Source organism: Fragaria vesca, linkage group LG6, assembly GCF_000184155.1.
Source record: "Fragaria vesca subsp. vesca linkage group LG6, FraVesHawaii_1.0, whole genome shotgun sequence".
Classification (NCBI taxonomy): Eukaryota; Viridiplantae; Streptophyta; class Magnoliopsida; order Rosales; family Rosaceae; genus Fragaria; species Fragaria vesca.
The window spans coordinates 30283698-30298064 of NC_020496.1; the positions used below are offsets into that span (position 1 = coordinate 30283698).

Here is a 14367-nt window from a genome sequence, read left to right on the forward strand (position 1 = left end):
CAAGATTCTCTATCGACAAATCGTAACCGTCCAAAATTCTGACGATAATGTAAAAAACAAACGAAAATCGGCCGGCGGTTTTTACTCTTCTGGTTTTTACCGGTCCCGTTTTCTAAAACTCAGGTCTTTCTCCCTATATAGTACTGAAGCTTTTCCCCTATCAAAATCCAAAACCCCCAAACTTTTCAAAACCCTCGGATTCAATCTCAAATGGACCCACGGCGACCACCGCGCACCGTCAGCGACCCGAAGGTCCGGCAAGTCGGCTTCTTCGCCGTGCCGGAGCCAATCTCCTCCTCCCCTCCCGTCTCCAACATTTCCCCCTCCGGCAACTCCCTCTCTCCGGTCATGATCCCCCCGCCACGTCACTCCTCCGACGCCGCCGTCCGTCCCGCTCTCTTACCTCCGGTCGCCTCCCCCGGCCGCCGTGACTCTCACATCCCCTCCGACCTCTTCCCCGCCTCCTCCCCCTCCGCCGCTTCCTCCTACAACGACGCCGAGTTCGCTTTCTCGCCGGGCCGCCCGCTCCGGTCGAATCCGGCTCGGACCACTGCGGCTGTGACGACGTCGTCTTCGCTGCCTGGTAGGGGGTTTGATTCGGCGGCGGCCGTGCAGGCCAGTAGCGTCCCCGCCGCCGGGTTGACGAAGATTCCGTCTGGCTTTTCTGGTGAGCTGTTTGCACTGTTTCGTTTGATTAGGGTTTTAATTGTGAATTCTGGAAATTTAAGCAGTGAAAATTGCAGAGAAAGCTGGAAATGCATCAGTGGAAGTGGAAAATGAGCAAGGCTTGAATTCGAAGCCACTGAAAGAGAAGACCACAAAAGCCGAGAGGCGCGCAATGCAGGAGGCTCAGCGAGCAGCTAAGGCGGCTGCGAAAGGTGCGTATGGATTTCAATAGGCTTGTTTTATTGTTTGATCAAATTTAGTGACTGCGTTTCCTTTTACATTGTGTTGTTAGGTGAAGGAAAGGCAGCTTCTGTTGTTAGTGCTGCAGCATCGACTACGGTGAATGTGAAGCCACATAAGGTTACAAAATCCCCGACTGTGGCGGCTTCTGAGAAGAAGGGTGGTGGTGGGGAACGTGCAGTGGAGAAAGAAAGGAAGAAAGAGGTCCCTCCTCCACGGATGCAGTATGATGATATGAGCCGTGTGGAGAAAGCGAAAAGGCGTTCGGTGGTTAAGCAAACTGAGGCGAGGAACAGGGTTGAGCTGTTTAGGCATTTGCCTCAGTATGAGCATGGGACTCAGCTTCCTGATCTCGAGTCTAGGTTTTTCCAGCTTGACCCTGTGCATCCTGCAGTTTATAAGGTATCTACAGGATTATATCAGCTTGTTAGAACATTTTGATAGATGATGTATGACAGTGATCGATAAAGTATAACTTTTGGTATTGATGCCAATTCCCAGGTTGGGTTACAGTATTTAACTGGAGATATATCTGGTGGTAATGCTCGGTGCATTGCCATGCTTCAAGCTTTTCAGGAGGCCATTAAGGACTACGCGACACCACCTGAGAAAAACCTTAGTAGGGATTTGACAGCAAAAATAAGTAGTTATGTATCATTTTTAATTGAGTGCAGGCCCCTTTCAATCAGCATGGGGAATGCAATTAGGTTTCTAAAAAGTCGAATTGCCAAGCTACCTTTGACTCTGTCGGAGTCAGAAGCTAAAGCATCTCTCCTGTCAGATATTGAACAGTTTGTAAGTGAGAAGATATTACTTGCAGATAAGGTGATAGTCAAGCATGCAGTAACAAAAATCAGGGATGGTGATGTTCTTCTAACGTATGGGTCATCCACTGTAGTTGAAATGTTACTAGTACATGCCCATGAGCTTGGCAAACAATTTCGTGTAGTGGTAGTCGACTCTCGCCCGAAGCTTGAAGGGCAACGTTTACTTCGTAGGTTGGTGGGAAAGGGAATTAGCTGTACTTACACTCATATCAATGCTGCTTCGTACATCATGCATGAAGTCACTCGAGTTTTTCTAGGTGCTTCTTCAGTTCTGTCTAATGGAGCAGTTTATTCGAGGGTTGGAACTGCTTCTGTTGCTATGGTAGCTCATGCTTTCCGTGTTCCCGTATTAGTATGCTGCGAGGCATATAAGTTTCATGAAAGGGTACAGCTTGATTCAATTTGCTCTAATGAGCTCGGTATGCACTCCAGACTTAAATTTTGGTGATAGTGACTCTTAACAGTTTATGATAAACCGCATTTTCCGGTTGCTTGCTGACTTAGGTCATTGTAACCACTTATGGCAGGTGATCCAGATGTGATTTCAAAGGTTCCTGGTATGGAGGAAATCAATTGTTTGAATAATCAAGCTAATTGTGAAAATCTTCAACCTCTAAATCTGATGTAAGAACTGTTAATTAGTTTATGTTCTATCACGATTCCCAAGTCCTCTACTAACTTGGCGATTCTGTTTAACTTGTTATCGGCAGTTATGACGCGCTGCCTTCCGATTATGTATCAATGATCATCACAGATTATGGCATGGTAAATATTTTATTTTCTTCAAGTAATTGTTCTCAAGTTCCATTTCAGCAGTTAGAGTTTTACTCTTTGGTTGTGAATTTTGAACTTGCTGGTTAGCCTCTGCATATTGTGAAGCAAGATCATGGACAGAAATGATATTGTTAAAACTTCCCACAACTCACGGCTCACGAGATTGTGTCCCGTTCTCATGTTATATTTGCTTAAGAAGCATGTCTACTCAAAACTTGCGATATGAAAAAATGAGTTATTTCTGCTTTTTTTTTTTAGGTTCCACCTACAAGTGTACCTGTTATCGTCCGTGAATACCGAAGAGAACAGTTATGGATGTGATCACTCAAAGTGCTTCCATGCCATGGAAATTAATCACAATAGATGAAGTCCTCCGGAAATTTGTAGGCATGCTGCAACGTAGAGATTCAGTGTCAGCAGCCTTTAACATTCAGACAGTGACAAGCTTTTTGTTACCTTTTGTTCTCTCTGACTTGTGACAAACATTGATGTCAATCTGAATTGCAAAGTTTTGCATGCTTAAGTTGAGGCATGTATAATTTGATCACATGTACCAATCCTAGGTCATTCTGAAGTGCTATCTTCAGCTGTGTAATACTTCATGCTTTCTCTTCGGATTATTTTTGGAAGCGTACTTGAAATGTCCATTTGGATTTGGTTTCGTGTTAATTTGTCTAGCAATTGCTTGGAAAGATAAACAAAACAAAATACTCAGATGCCAAAACAAAGAGACGAAGTTTAAATTCCACTCTATGGTAATACGTTATTCAGTTCAGCCTGGGCGTATAATCTGGTAGTACATTCTTGAGCCAATTTGGCCTTCATTCAAATGACGTTATTTGTCTGGAAGATGAGGCGCCGCCATAGCTCGTGATGGGGATTCAGCATGATCTTCTAATTCCTCTTTCAGAATTAATGATTTGCTTTGGCTATTAAAACGAACGAAAAATGAAAATAGCATCAAGTTCTTATCAACTCTGATCAAAAGGAAACAGAAACTGTTATTTTGATACGAGGATTTCTCTTTAGACCTGTAGTCAATATAGAGTGCCTGCTTGCAAACTACAAGATAGTACTACTCTGCTTACTCTGTTGATTCTCTGAAAATGTCACCTTTATTAGCAGGAGCAATGACCGCGAGAATAACAAAACCGCCCAGTGCAACAACCAATATCCCCAGAGAATTTATCAGCAGAGCTTCAGTTGAGTAGCGTGATATTACATGGTTGGCTTGAAGAAATGTGGCTTTTTCTAAGATACCAGTAGTCACAGTAACAACAGCAAGTGCATATATATAAACACCGAAAAACACATGCCATGGCATCAAGTTTGCTCTACTATTTTTCGAGCCACCTGGGTACCAATATGTAACAAATCCAGCAGCCCCCTGCGCAATATAGAATCACGGTTAAATCTGGACGGAAGTAATGTTGAACACATCTTCTGAAGAAAAACAGTAGCTACGAGGGTACCTGGATGGTAAAAAGGAACACACAGGCTAGACCCAGCCAAGAATGCAGGCTGTAGAAATTGTCAATGCCCTTATCATTGTGGAACTTCAAGGCAGCCCACACACCCACAATGCTTAAACAAAACGCAATGAATTGCAGCGTAAGGTGAACTAATTTCTTGAAGCTCTTTGTTCCTGATACTGTCTTGTACGCTAGCATGGCTGCAATTACGGAAGAAACACAACATAGTTGTAATTCATGGTAGTCACACTAAGCCTATAACTTCATGTGTCCATTTCGACAGAGCATAAGATTCTATGCAGATTATCAACTCAATCAAGACCCTTTTGTGTGAAATAAATCATCCCAGCAAAGTACTACTCGCATTTCGAAAGAAAATGAAACTATAAACTAGCGGATGCACAAACATTCCACATAATGCTCTCACAAGTCACAACCCTTGGTATTGTGCAAAATACACTTATGAATCAAAACTCCACAACGCCCGGAAACCAAATCTCATCATTCAAACTCTACCATATTAATTAATACATGAAGAGAATATTACCTTCACCATTCAAGATTACAAGTCCAATCACCATCAACACTGGATGAACCTGCAAACCAATAACACAGAAAATGAAGCATACACACTATCAAATGTCGAAAAATGAAGATATGGGGAAGAGACTAACATTGAAGATGAGATCTTTGTTGTCAGAGATGAGAGCCAAGCCTCCCCGGAAATGTATGGTCCAGGTGAGGACTAGAGCGGCCACTGCCACTCCGACAACTCGCACTGCTCGGAAGATCGGGAACCGCACTACCGGAATCGCCCCCATTCCCTCTTTCTGATTTTGGGTCTTCGACTGGATTTGGATCGGTTTTTCTCTTTATGGGTTTTGCTCCTCCTTCAACCTTTGTGAATTATCAAAGTGAAACTGAGATGCTCCTGGTCAAAGTTTTCAGCTTCATTACTAAACAGCTTCAGAAAATAATAATTTGTTTTTTTAATAAAAAGAGTAAGGAGAACTGGGCTTATGCAGCTTGGTTGGCCCATCTTATTAAGAAAAAAAAAAACTAGGACTGCCTTGGACTTACTATGTGAGTCGTCTCTCGTCTCTCTCCGACTCTCCGGCGGATTGCGGCGGCATTCCACTGACCCATAATCGGCCGGAGACCACCGTCAGCAGTTGTTCTTTGTGCTTAAAGAATAGAATTGGAAGCATTTTATATATATAAGATAAAAGTTTTTGTGTTAGTTGATCATCATTGCTATTGTTTTCAGGGTGCATGCTAATTGATGCTTATTGAGACTGATACTACTATCAATCTGCTAAAACGTTCGCATTCCATGTAGAACATAGAGAACTTATTTCATAATATCTTACTGTGAGCACAATGCCAGGTATTGCAAAACCTACATAAACTAGACCTTGCTAAGTTTTGAGGTTCATCCCAGCAGGCACCAAAAGGAAGTGCTTAGTAGGCGGCACGATTCAGAGAGTAATATCCTCAGCCCTGTCCGGTAGAGCCATAACCACTTCCGTGATAACTACCATTCTATCGGCCACCACGACTATTCCAGAATATCTTATTGCGAGCACAATGCCCAGAAGTACAAAAAACTAAACCTTCATAGCTATATCTCTTGGCACACCAAGAGTTCTGAGGTTCATCTCAGCAGGCACTGAAAGGCAATGCTTAGTAGGAGGCACGGTTAGGGAAGCTTTGTCCTCGGCCCTGTCCAGCATAGCCATAACCACCTCCATGATAACTACCATTCCATCGGCCACCTCGACCATTCCATCGACCACCTCTTCCACCCCGATGCCTTGGAGAATAGCCAAACGTCTGGCATGGCAATTACAAGGAGATTTGAATCAGTAATACTCATACAAGTGGAAGGCATCAGCAGTAGCAATGAAGACTCCAATAAATCCCATGACTCTTAGAAAATCTTCAAAAATAACCTGAAAACTGTAATAAATAATCTCAGTATTTTTTTCCCTTTTTCAAGAGGAGGCACATATATACCTCAGTATCCTTTCTCATTTGCTCTGAGAACTTGGTCCTCCCCTTCTGTGACCCACGATCAAGTGCATCACAGGACAGAGAATCAAAAAAGTCATCCTTAACGTAAACATTCTGCAAAACAGGAGATTCCACATTAACAAACTCCAGTCATGAAATAGGTTCTTTGCATTTTGATATTTTTTGTTCTTTATAGAGAGGGGACTGATAAAGAGACCTTGGTATCATCACATGGTGAAGCTCCGACATCCTCTTCATCTTGTGATTCACCTCCATCTTCTACAGCTTTATTACTTTTACCAAGGTCACCCCATACTTCATCCTTGTTGAATTTCTCATTCATTGCTGTGAAATCAAAATCCTCGGTGAATCTAGTCACAGGACGTGAAATCTGAAAGAGCATGATCATCAATAAATTAAAAGCTCCATTTTGGAACTAGTGCTGTCTATATAAGGCACAAACATTATATTTACCACAAAATCACAGGCATCAATAAAAGATGATTGGAATAACCTAAGAAATGCAAGAAAGATTAGTTTGCAGGTGAGTGCTCATGTAGCTGTCACATGAAAGTGCATAAGTACTCCTTAAATGGCATCCAGACACTAAGTGGCAACTCAAAAGGACACTTAAGAAATCTTTTTTACAAGAAATAATCTAAATATGCATATTCACACTTCATCCTAGGTAACCATTGAATACATTCAGCAGCAAGCATGAAAATTCCAATAGTTTGACTAGTGGGAGCTAGTAGTTCTGCCATAAAAATAGCAGTAAAATCAACAATAGCAGGAAAACAATATAGGAAAAAAGTCTATAAAATTCCGAACGCTCTATTTATAAAACCACCCAATCAGGTTCTTATAATAGTTGGTGTGAAACATCATAGGTAAACAGATTGTGTAAGAGAAAAAGTACATACCCTGTTTCCTCTACCTCTTTCACTTCCTCTGTTACTCTGATGAATGAAGGGATGACCTCCTCTTTCACGCCCACCTTTATAACTTTGATGAGTGAAGGCATGACCTCCTCCTTCACGTCCCCCTCTATAACTTTGATGACTGAAGGCATGACCTCCTCTTTCATGACCTCCTCTGTAACTCTGATGACTGAAGGCATGACCTCCTCTTTCACGACCTCCTCTGTAACTTTGATGACCGAAGGCATGAGCTCCATGCAGCTAGGATAAAGTGAAGCAAAATAGACAACATTACATTAGAGAGATTAGACAATATGGGCATTAGTTTTCAAGCCCACTATAGTAAACTCATAAACTTTAGGTAAATGGCAAGCATGAATGCAAAACAAAAGAGCTCTACAGTCACTCTCTGCCCTAACGGAAAATTTTGATAGGTAGTTGTGGTCAAGACGTATGGCAATAATTCCAAAGTCCAAACAGAAATTTGACCATACACATGCAATTACATTCCATTTATTTGATCAATATGCAGCAAGTGACAAGGTAAGCAAAAGAATACATCAGATATGTGGGCAATACCTTAGGAATGGATGGTGCGGGTAGAGGCAATATTGGTTCCTGCGAATCCTTTGCTGCTGCTGCTGGTGATGGTGGTAATTCTGATGAGGATACCTTGACTACCTCAACATCCCTCTGAGCTGTTTGTGAAGGCTGGGATGAAGATACCATGGTGAGCTCAGGCTGAAAAAACTGGCCTGGGGTTACTAATGGAGGCATTGCTCCTTCAGGTAAAACTGAACCTGATGTCCTAGCCATGGACGACACAGATTCAGATGTTAGCGGCATTACAGCAGTAGGGCCTGTTTTAGGCTTGTCAGAGGCTGGTAATAGGATGTTAGTTTTGTCCAGAGCAGGAGTCAGTGGTGAAACCAAGGGCAAGCTAGTACTTGATGCAGCAGTAGGAAGAGTTTGAGGAGAAGCCTTGTTAAGAATCAAACTTGAGGATGATTCTGAAACTGTTGCAGAAGACTTCGAAGGAAACATAGAAGATTGCAAATCCCCCAGAGTGCCCATAGTAGGGGCAGGCGACTGGGAAGAAAGCATAGGGGAATGCAAGTTTGGAGTGCCCGTACCAAAGGGTGTCAAGAAAGCAGAGGGTGACTCTGATGGTTTAGAGATAGAAGGACCAGAAGATCCAGCAGACAATGATGCATTCATGGTAGGATATAGCATTGGTTGTTGCATAGAAGGTGGCATTGACAAGCCGGGTGAGGGCATAAGCAGTGATTGCTGTTGGTGTTGAAATCCATTTGAGGGCCCAGCGAATCCTTGCCAATACATTGCCATGGGCATTCCACTGCCATTTGTAGTTGGAGGGGCTGAAGAACCCCAAGACCCTAGACTTCCAAGAGGTTGATACATTGGAAGAGTGCTTTGAAATGGTGGCTTAGGGAGTCCCATCTGTGGAGTGTAGGCACTAACATCTGGAATGGACGCAATACTAGAAGACGGTAAGCTTGTTGACGCAGTCACTGCTTGAGAATAGTGAGTCTGTATGAGGAATTAAATTAAGTATCAGTGACTAAGGATTGAGTTTGGGTAAAAGCATCTGTTGAAGCGTAGCCTATTTTGTTTCCTTTACCTGAATAATGGCAGGATCATCGTGTACAGTTGTGTTAGTTTGAACTGGAGGTGAAGATTTGACCTGCAGATCCTGTAACCATACACAAAAGAAGAGTTCATTCTGAGGCAATCAAATTAAAACTATAGTCTATAAGCCCGGAAAATTTCTGATAGCATCCCAGATTCAAATTAATTGAGTTTTCCTCAGAATACAGACCAGAATTAAGAACATGAACCTTAGTCAGGAAGGATATGATTTCATTGTCCATATACTATATACCTTCTTATCAAAAGAAATACACTATACACCTTACCAAAAGAAAATATACTGTATACCTTGATGTCACTTCCTCGGAAAAGTATAAATTCATAAACTCTATCGCTTGGAGGTATTTGTGGACCATCCATCTTGCGCCCTTCAGTTCCAAATGATCTTACTGCAATGCATAAAACTATAGCTCAGAATTCCTATTAACTTCATTGAGGACATGGAAATCCAAAATCTCAAAAGCACTTCATTGAGGACATGGACATAATATTATAGAACCATCCCTCTATAATATTATGTAGTACGACTTTAAGCTTTAGCAATCTAACATATTTGTTAACCCTCCAGAACTCTCTGATACACTGAAACATAATCAATTAAAACCAAATTTCTTAATACAACTATACAAGCCATCAAGTTCTTTTCTTTCCTTTTCACCTCTCAAACAATGTATTGCCAATGAACCTATCACCAGCATGCATGTCATTACAAGTTTCCAAAGACCTAAACTTTACCATCAGCCATGATCATATTATCAACCTCAGATACAAACTCCTCGTTATACAACACACATTTCACAATGAACACTTTCCAAACCATAAACAGATGAAATGCAAAACCACAGAAAGCAGCTCAAATCCATTTCCAATCATAACCCAGATGAAATTCACAAAAGCAAAAGAGACCCAAAACAAGAAAGGCAAAAAAGGCGGGGTCTTTGGAATACCATTTCTCAAACCGATGCTGGACTCTTGGGTATCGATGTTGAAGAGGACACCCTCGTAGCGAATTTCGGACTTGGAGGTGAGGCTGATGAGGCTGCCGATGTAGGAATCTGCAGGCCCATTTGATGAAGATCTGGGTGGCTGAGCTTCTACTGTTGCTGCGGCCATTGCTGTGCTTCTCTTTTCTAATCTCTCTCTTTCTCTACTCTAAAACCAAAACCAAACCAGAAAGAAGCAATTTGTTTCTGTTTTCCTGCTACAATATGACACAGGTTGCTTTTCTCTTTGTTTTTTCTTCTTCTATTTGTTAATTTTTTTTTTCTTGGTTTAAGTTAACTGGCTCAAGCCCAATTATTCAGCAACCCGGCCCGTTTTTCTCATCGTCTATTCAGGTTTTCTTATCTCAAGTTAAGCGAAATTTGTTGGTAAGCCGTGACCTGTTTTTCCGACTTCATGACAAGGAGCTCATGTTGGTCATCAATCCGTTTTTTACAATAGCTTTCCATGATCAGTAGCAACAAGGTGTAGAAATATGATTTGGAAATGAATGATCAAACATAACTTGTACACCGTATCTTTTAGAAATCCTTGTATAACAAAACTTTTGAGCATAGGAGGTTTCATGTGAAATTGACACTTACAATCTCCTACATAAATAAAATTCTTACACCATTTACTATTTACTTAAATTATCGAAGCTCACTTATTACGGAGTATAACAAAACAAACTATAATATTATCATACAAAAGATAATTTTGGGTGAAACTCTATTTGTCAGGGCTCTCTATTGCGGTGCACTAGCAGGGGCGGAGCCAGCCTAGGTGAGATTTTGAAGCTTGAAAAAATTATTGGTGCTGGTTTGCTGCTGTAAGAGTTGCTGCTGTGTTAAACATCCAATGCACGAAAAAAAGAGTTTAATATGGGATATGATCCAAACAATACATAGCCATGTGAAATTGTAAACTAACTAAATCAATGACAGTGGATAGATAGAGAGAGATCAATCTTCTGCCGATCTCAAACAACTAAGAAGAGACGACGGTTTCACTATTTTCAAAACATGATTGAGCAGCCTCTATATATTCGGCTATGCCAAACAATTAATGTGGTATATTCATTGCCTACACAATAAGATTAACACCATGAGTGCTTGCTGCTGTGTTATCTATTACTAGTCATGTAAATTAAAAAGGAAAAGTAAATGGAAGTTAGTTGGTGTTGTTATGTATCATTTTTGCAATTTAACGTCTGGTTTTTGCGGAACAACTACTTGCTGGGTTTAGTTATGATCCCATATTCCCATTGATTCTATATTTTAACCAAATTAAATGGCTTCTTTGTCCAACCGTCCAAGCAAAGAAGGAAAATCTGCAGTGTCAGTGTTCTAACTCTAGAACAGCTGTATTATCTAAAATGGATTATCAGCTAACGCTTCAGCAAATATGTTGTCATCTTCCTATAACCTCTCTCCTTTAAATATTGTGTGTTACATTGAATTTTTTTTCCATGCGTTATAATTAGCCCAGGTGAAAATTTTATCTTGACTCCGTCACTGTGCACCAGTAGCTAAAAGAACACTGCTCATATCTTGCTTGGCATCCTGGCCTAAACCCTAGCTAATACCTAGCGATCACTCATATATATATGACTCCTGATCATTTTTGTTTATTGTGCGATACGTTTGCTGAAACTGAAAGACTACGATTGACTGCCGACACAACTTGATTATATACACTAAAAAAGCCAGAACTAAACGATCATTACAAGATGAGATTTTTAAGTGGCATGGGAAAATCTGTGAAACAAATCATTTCCATGCTTTGGCTTAGGCTTAGGCTTAGACACGTACTATCTATATTCCGTACTAATGCACACCTGCCTCTACCTCTACCTCTTTTATTCTAAACACACGCACATACACACACACACAAAAGAATGAAATCAATGAATTCATTATAAGATGGACCCGAAGTATTCATTGCCTGGGAGATAATTATATTGAGCCTAGCTGGCTAGATGCAAATGACATTGAGCCCTGAGGAAAGAGTGAAAGACGTACTATAAGTTCGATCAGTTGAACTAGCAGCTGTGTATAGGAAACAGAAGAAAAGCGATGCTTGCTTTAAGCGCGCGCATATATAGAGCCATAGAGGTTTCAATAACATTCCATGCCAATGGCTGTGAAATTAGTCGAGATCGATGAACAAATTCGATACATTTTTTCATATATAGATAATAGATGTATGTACATCCGACTTAGTACGTACTCCACTGTGATTCTTAGCAGTTATAACAAATTACGTACCTGCAGCAGGTATACCATTCTTGAAATACGGTAAAAACTCTCAAATGTGATCGATGAACAAATTCGATACATTTTTTCATAAGGAGCCCTTTTAGTGAGAACTCTTAAGTTAAGGACTTGGTGAGGACTTTTCGGTTTATGGTTTAAATGACTCAATTTTCGATCACATTTTAACATCTCATCCATTCAATTTTTAGGTTTATATGAGTAGATCATTTCTACAATTTTTCAGCCAAATTGGTGTTCGTTAAGATAACAAACTATATCAAATTAATGGACGAACCAAATCTGTTAAATATGAACCGTTCAAGTTCATAATTGATAAATCACACTTATGAATGTCTTAACAATTTTCAATATAGCTGAAAATTTGTAGAAATGATCTACTCATAAATACCTATAAACTGAACGATCAAGATGTAGATATAAGATCAAAAGGTGGGATAAGCCGAAAAGTCCTCACCAAGTCCTCAACTTAAGGATCCTCACTAGAAATGCTCCCTTTTTTCATATATAGATAATAGATGTATGTACATCCGATTTAGTACGTACTCCACTGTGATTCTTAGCAGTTATAACAAACTACGTACCTGCTGAAATACGGCAAAAACTCTCAACGTACTACAAGTGTACGAGTAAATGATTGATGGATGGTATATTGATTGATTACAAACGTACGTACATCCAAGTATTGGTTGTGTATATGGTACGTATTATACTATTGTACGTCTTTCAATTTGCTGAGAGTAGTCCATATCGATCTCCATATGAATCAATCTCACCACTGACAGAACTTTTTCTTATGTGCCTTTTAAACTATGATTCTATCAACGTACATTTGCCTGAAAGTAAGTCTGCCATGTTTTTTCTATGAAAGATGAACTATGATTCTTATGTCGCGACATGCGTGATTAGATTAGACATGTAAATCGAGATTATATGTATGTGGTAATCACATCAGCAAGACAGTCTTCAAAAAAGTACCTGGTTTTATTAATGTAAAATATTTCTACATCGAGAAATTGCTCAACACATTTATTAATTTGATGCTAATTATATATGTATACAGCCCCCAAAGGCCTGAAGATAATTGTACTTCGATTCTCCTTCTCGTTTCGCCTCCAACTCTTAAGAAGACACCATTATACACTTACCCCAGCCTGAAAGAAAAAACATAACAGAGAAAAAGATGGAATTAGCTATATATTCTTATTATAGATCATCAAAGATTAGAGCAAGTCAAGAAATGATGTTCGTGATAACGTACTGGGATCTTTGGTGGTAGTCTCTGCTCTTCCTTCGTAAACGCAGTCGGCATCCTTCTTACCGTTCTTCTGATACTTCAGATTCATGGCGAATGAGGCCTTGGCGAAGATGGATTCGGTATAGCACAAGCCTGTTCCGTTTGTAGGCGAGCAATCGACCTCTTTGCACAAACTATCGAAGTCATTCTTCAAAAGAGTTTTAGGAATACCACCTTTGGCAATGCACCACTTCTTATCGCCAGATGCATCTCCACCACTGCTGGGTGCAAATTGTTCATCTACTCCTCCGAACTCAACCTGTGGTTTGCTTCCTGGCTTTGCAATCCCCCCTGCCGGACCTCCCGGCTCATGCACGTCCTTGTGAGAGCCCTATGATACAAAATTGTATGTGACATGCGTTACGAGCAAAAATAAAACATTTAAGTCGCTTGCCTTGGCAAATCAGAAAATCAAAATAGCAGACAACATGAATAACAGAGATATGGACGATAGCTAGGTTAAACGTTAACAACTTACGTGAGGTTGGTGCATAGGGTTTTGATCACGATGATGACCGCCACCGCCCTTTCCCTTATGTCCGCCTTTGGAAAAAGCGGTTACAGCAAGCTGGAGGATGAGGAGGGAGACGATGATGGACTTGGTTTCCATTTTTCTTTCTTCTATCTGTTGTAGTGTTAGGTCAATTTCTTTTGCAACTGGTGAGAATGGCGATGAGCGAGGGTTGTGAATATATAGCGCAGAAAAGATGGATTAAATGATTCTATTTGCGGCTAATTTCTGTTGCTGGTTTTCTGTTTTTGAGCATCACCACAGTTTTAACTCCATAGAAAATAGCTAAAAACCTTTTTTTGGAGGACGTATGTCTGAAACATAAACACATAAAATAGCTAATGGCTTTTTTTGGATGAAGTATATATGTCTAAAACAATAACACATGGACGTAATGCACGGCTCCAATTAATGGTTTTCTAAAGTAACATTGATCGAACAGAGAAATCTGCATGCAAATCTAATTTCAAAGTATATGCGAAATGTGCTGTCTCAGTTCAATAAAATGCAACTGCTTTGGAAGCGAAGTTGTACGATTTTGAGTAGAATGAATGAACGATTTTGAGGATTAACTAGAGTATATAACAAAGCAAGAACAATTAGTTGACGTTGTGCAAGAATATATAACATGCACGACGTAACTCGATCGTATCTCAATTAGTGTGGTGATCGAAGAGATGATTGATGTAGATCATATATAACTACACTTTGTTAAGCTG

General features: G+C 40.4%; 4 protein-coding genes across 4 annotated transcripts; 1 reads left to right on the forward strand and 3 right to left on the reverse strand.

Moving 5' to 3' along the window:
* Positions 1 to 210: 210 nt before the first annotated feature.
* Positions 211 to 3170, forward strand: LOC101308602 (translation initiation factor eIF-2B subunit delta-like). The gene is made up of 7 exons (XM_004305980.1): positions 211 to 667; positions 744 to 878; positions 959 to 1308; positions 1408 to 2152; positions 2261 to 2357; positions 2444 to 2498; positions 2766 to 3170. The coding sequence occupies exons 1-7, from the start codon at positions 211 to 213 to the stop codon at positions 2826 to 2828; spliced, it is 1902 nt and encodes a 633-aa protein (XP_004306028.1). The 3' UTR covers positions 2829 to 3170.
* A 172-nt stretch (positions 3171 to 3342) lies between these two features.
* On the reverse strand, positions 3343 to 4947 carry LOC101308898 (probable transmembrane ascorbate ferrireductase 2-like). Its single transcript, XM_004305981.1, has 5 exons — positions 4654 to 4947; positions 4527 to 4575; positions 3980 to 4179; positions 3596 to 3894; positions 3343 to 3436 (listed from the first exon to the last, which is right to left on the reverse strand). The coding sequence occupies exons 1-5, from the start codon at positions 4798 to 4800 to the stop codon at positions 3343 to 3345; spliced, it is 789 nt and encodes a 262-aa protein (XP_004306029.1). The 5' UTR covers positions 4801 to 4947.
* Positions 4948 to 5534: 587 nt separating this feature from the next.
* Positions 5535 to 9707, reverse strand: LOC101294680 (protein decapping 5-like). The gene is made up of 8 exons (XM_004304098.1): positions 9531 to 9707; positions 8872 to 8972; positions 8555 to 8626; positions 7492 to 8463; positions 6916 to 7173; positions 6210 to 6383; positions 5996 to 6106; positions 5535 to 5812 (listed from the first exon to the last, which is right to left on the reverse strand). Exons 1-8 carry the CDS (start codon positions 9694 to 9696, stop codon positions 5663 to 5665), a joined length of 2004 nt encoding a protein of 667 aa, XP_004304146.1. The 5' UTR covers positions 9697 to 9707; the 3' UTR covers positions 5535 to 5662.
* A 3101-nt stretch (positions 9708 to 12808) lies between these two features.
* On the reverse strand, positions 12809 to 13795 carry LOC101294965 (glucan endo-1,3-beta-glucosidase-like). The gene is made up of 3 exons (XM_004304099.1): positions 13616 to 13795; positions 13102 to 13468; positions 12809 to 12994 (listed from the first exon to the last, which is right to left on the reverse strand). Exons 1-3 carry the CDS (start codon positions 13745 to 13747, stop codon positions 12963 to 12965), a joined length of 531 nt encoding a protein of 176 aa, XP_004304147.1. The 5' UTR covers positions 13748 to 13795; the 3' UTR covers positions 12809 to 12962.
* Positions 13796 to 14367: the final 572 nt, after the last annotated feature.

Excerpts from the sequence above, each read along its gene's own strand:
- LOC101308602 (XM_004305980.1), top strand. The coding sequence starts at position 211 with ATGGACCCACGGCGACCACCGCGCACCGTCAGCGACCCGAAGGTCCGG. Across the intron at positions 879-958 it reads AGCTAAGGCGGCTGCGAAAG|GTGAAGGAAAGGCAGCTTCT; the intron begins GTGCGTATGGAT and ends TTGTGTTGTTAG. Across the intron at positions 2,153-2,260 it reads AATTTGCTCTAATGAGCTCG|GTGATCCAGATGTGATTTCA; the intron begins GTATGCACTCCA and ends CACTTATGGCAG.
- LOC101308898 (XM_004305981.1), bottom strand. The coding sequence starts at position 4,800 with ATGGGGGCGATTCCGGTAGTGCGGTTCCCGATCTTCCGAGCAGTGCGA. Across the intron at positions 4,576-4,653 it reads ACAAAGATCTCATCTTCAAT|GTTCATCCAGTGTTGATGGT; the intron begins GTTAGTCTCTTC and ends ATTGGTTTGCAG. Across the intron at positions 3,437-3,595 it reads ATTTTCAGAGAATCAACAGA|CCAAAGCAAATCATTAATTC; the intron begins GTAAGCAGAGTA and ends TCGTTTTAATAG.
- LOC101294680 (XM_004304098.1), bottom strand. The coding sequence starts at position 9,696 with ATGGCCGCAGCAACAGTAGAAGCTCAGCCACCCAGATCTTCATCAAAT. Across the intron at positions 8,464-8,554 it reads ATGATCCTGCCATTATTCAG|ACTCACTATTCTCAAGCAGT; the intron begins GTAAAGGAAACA and ends TTCCTCATACAG. Across the intron at positions 5,813-5,995 it reads AAATGAGAAAGGATACTGAG|ACGTTTGGCTATTCTCCAAG; the intron begins GTATATATGTGC and ends TTGCCATGCCAG.
- LOC101294965 (XM_004304099.1), bottom strand. The coding sequence starts at position 13,747 with ATGGAAACCAAGTCCATCATCGTCTCCCTCCTCATCCTCCAGCTTGCT. Across the intron at positions 13,469-13,615 it reads ACCCTATGCACCAACCTCAC|GGCTCTCACAAGGACGTGCA; the intron begins GTAAGTTGTTAA and ends TTTGTATCATAG. Across the intron at positions 12,995-13,101 it reads GACTACCACCAAAGATCCCA|GCTGGGGTAAGTGTATAATG; the intron begins GTACGTTATCAC and ends TTTTTCTTTCAG.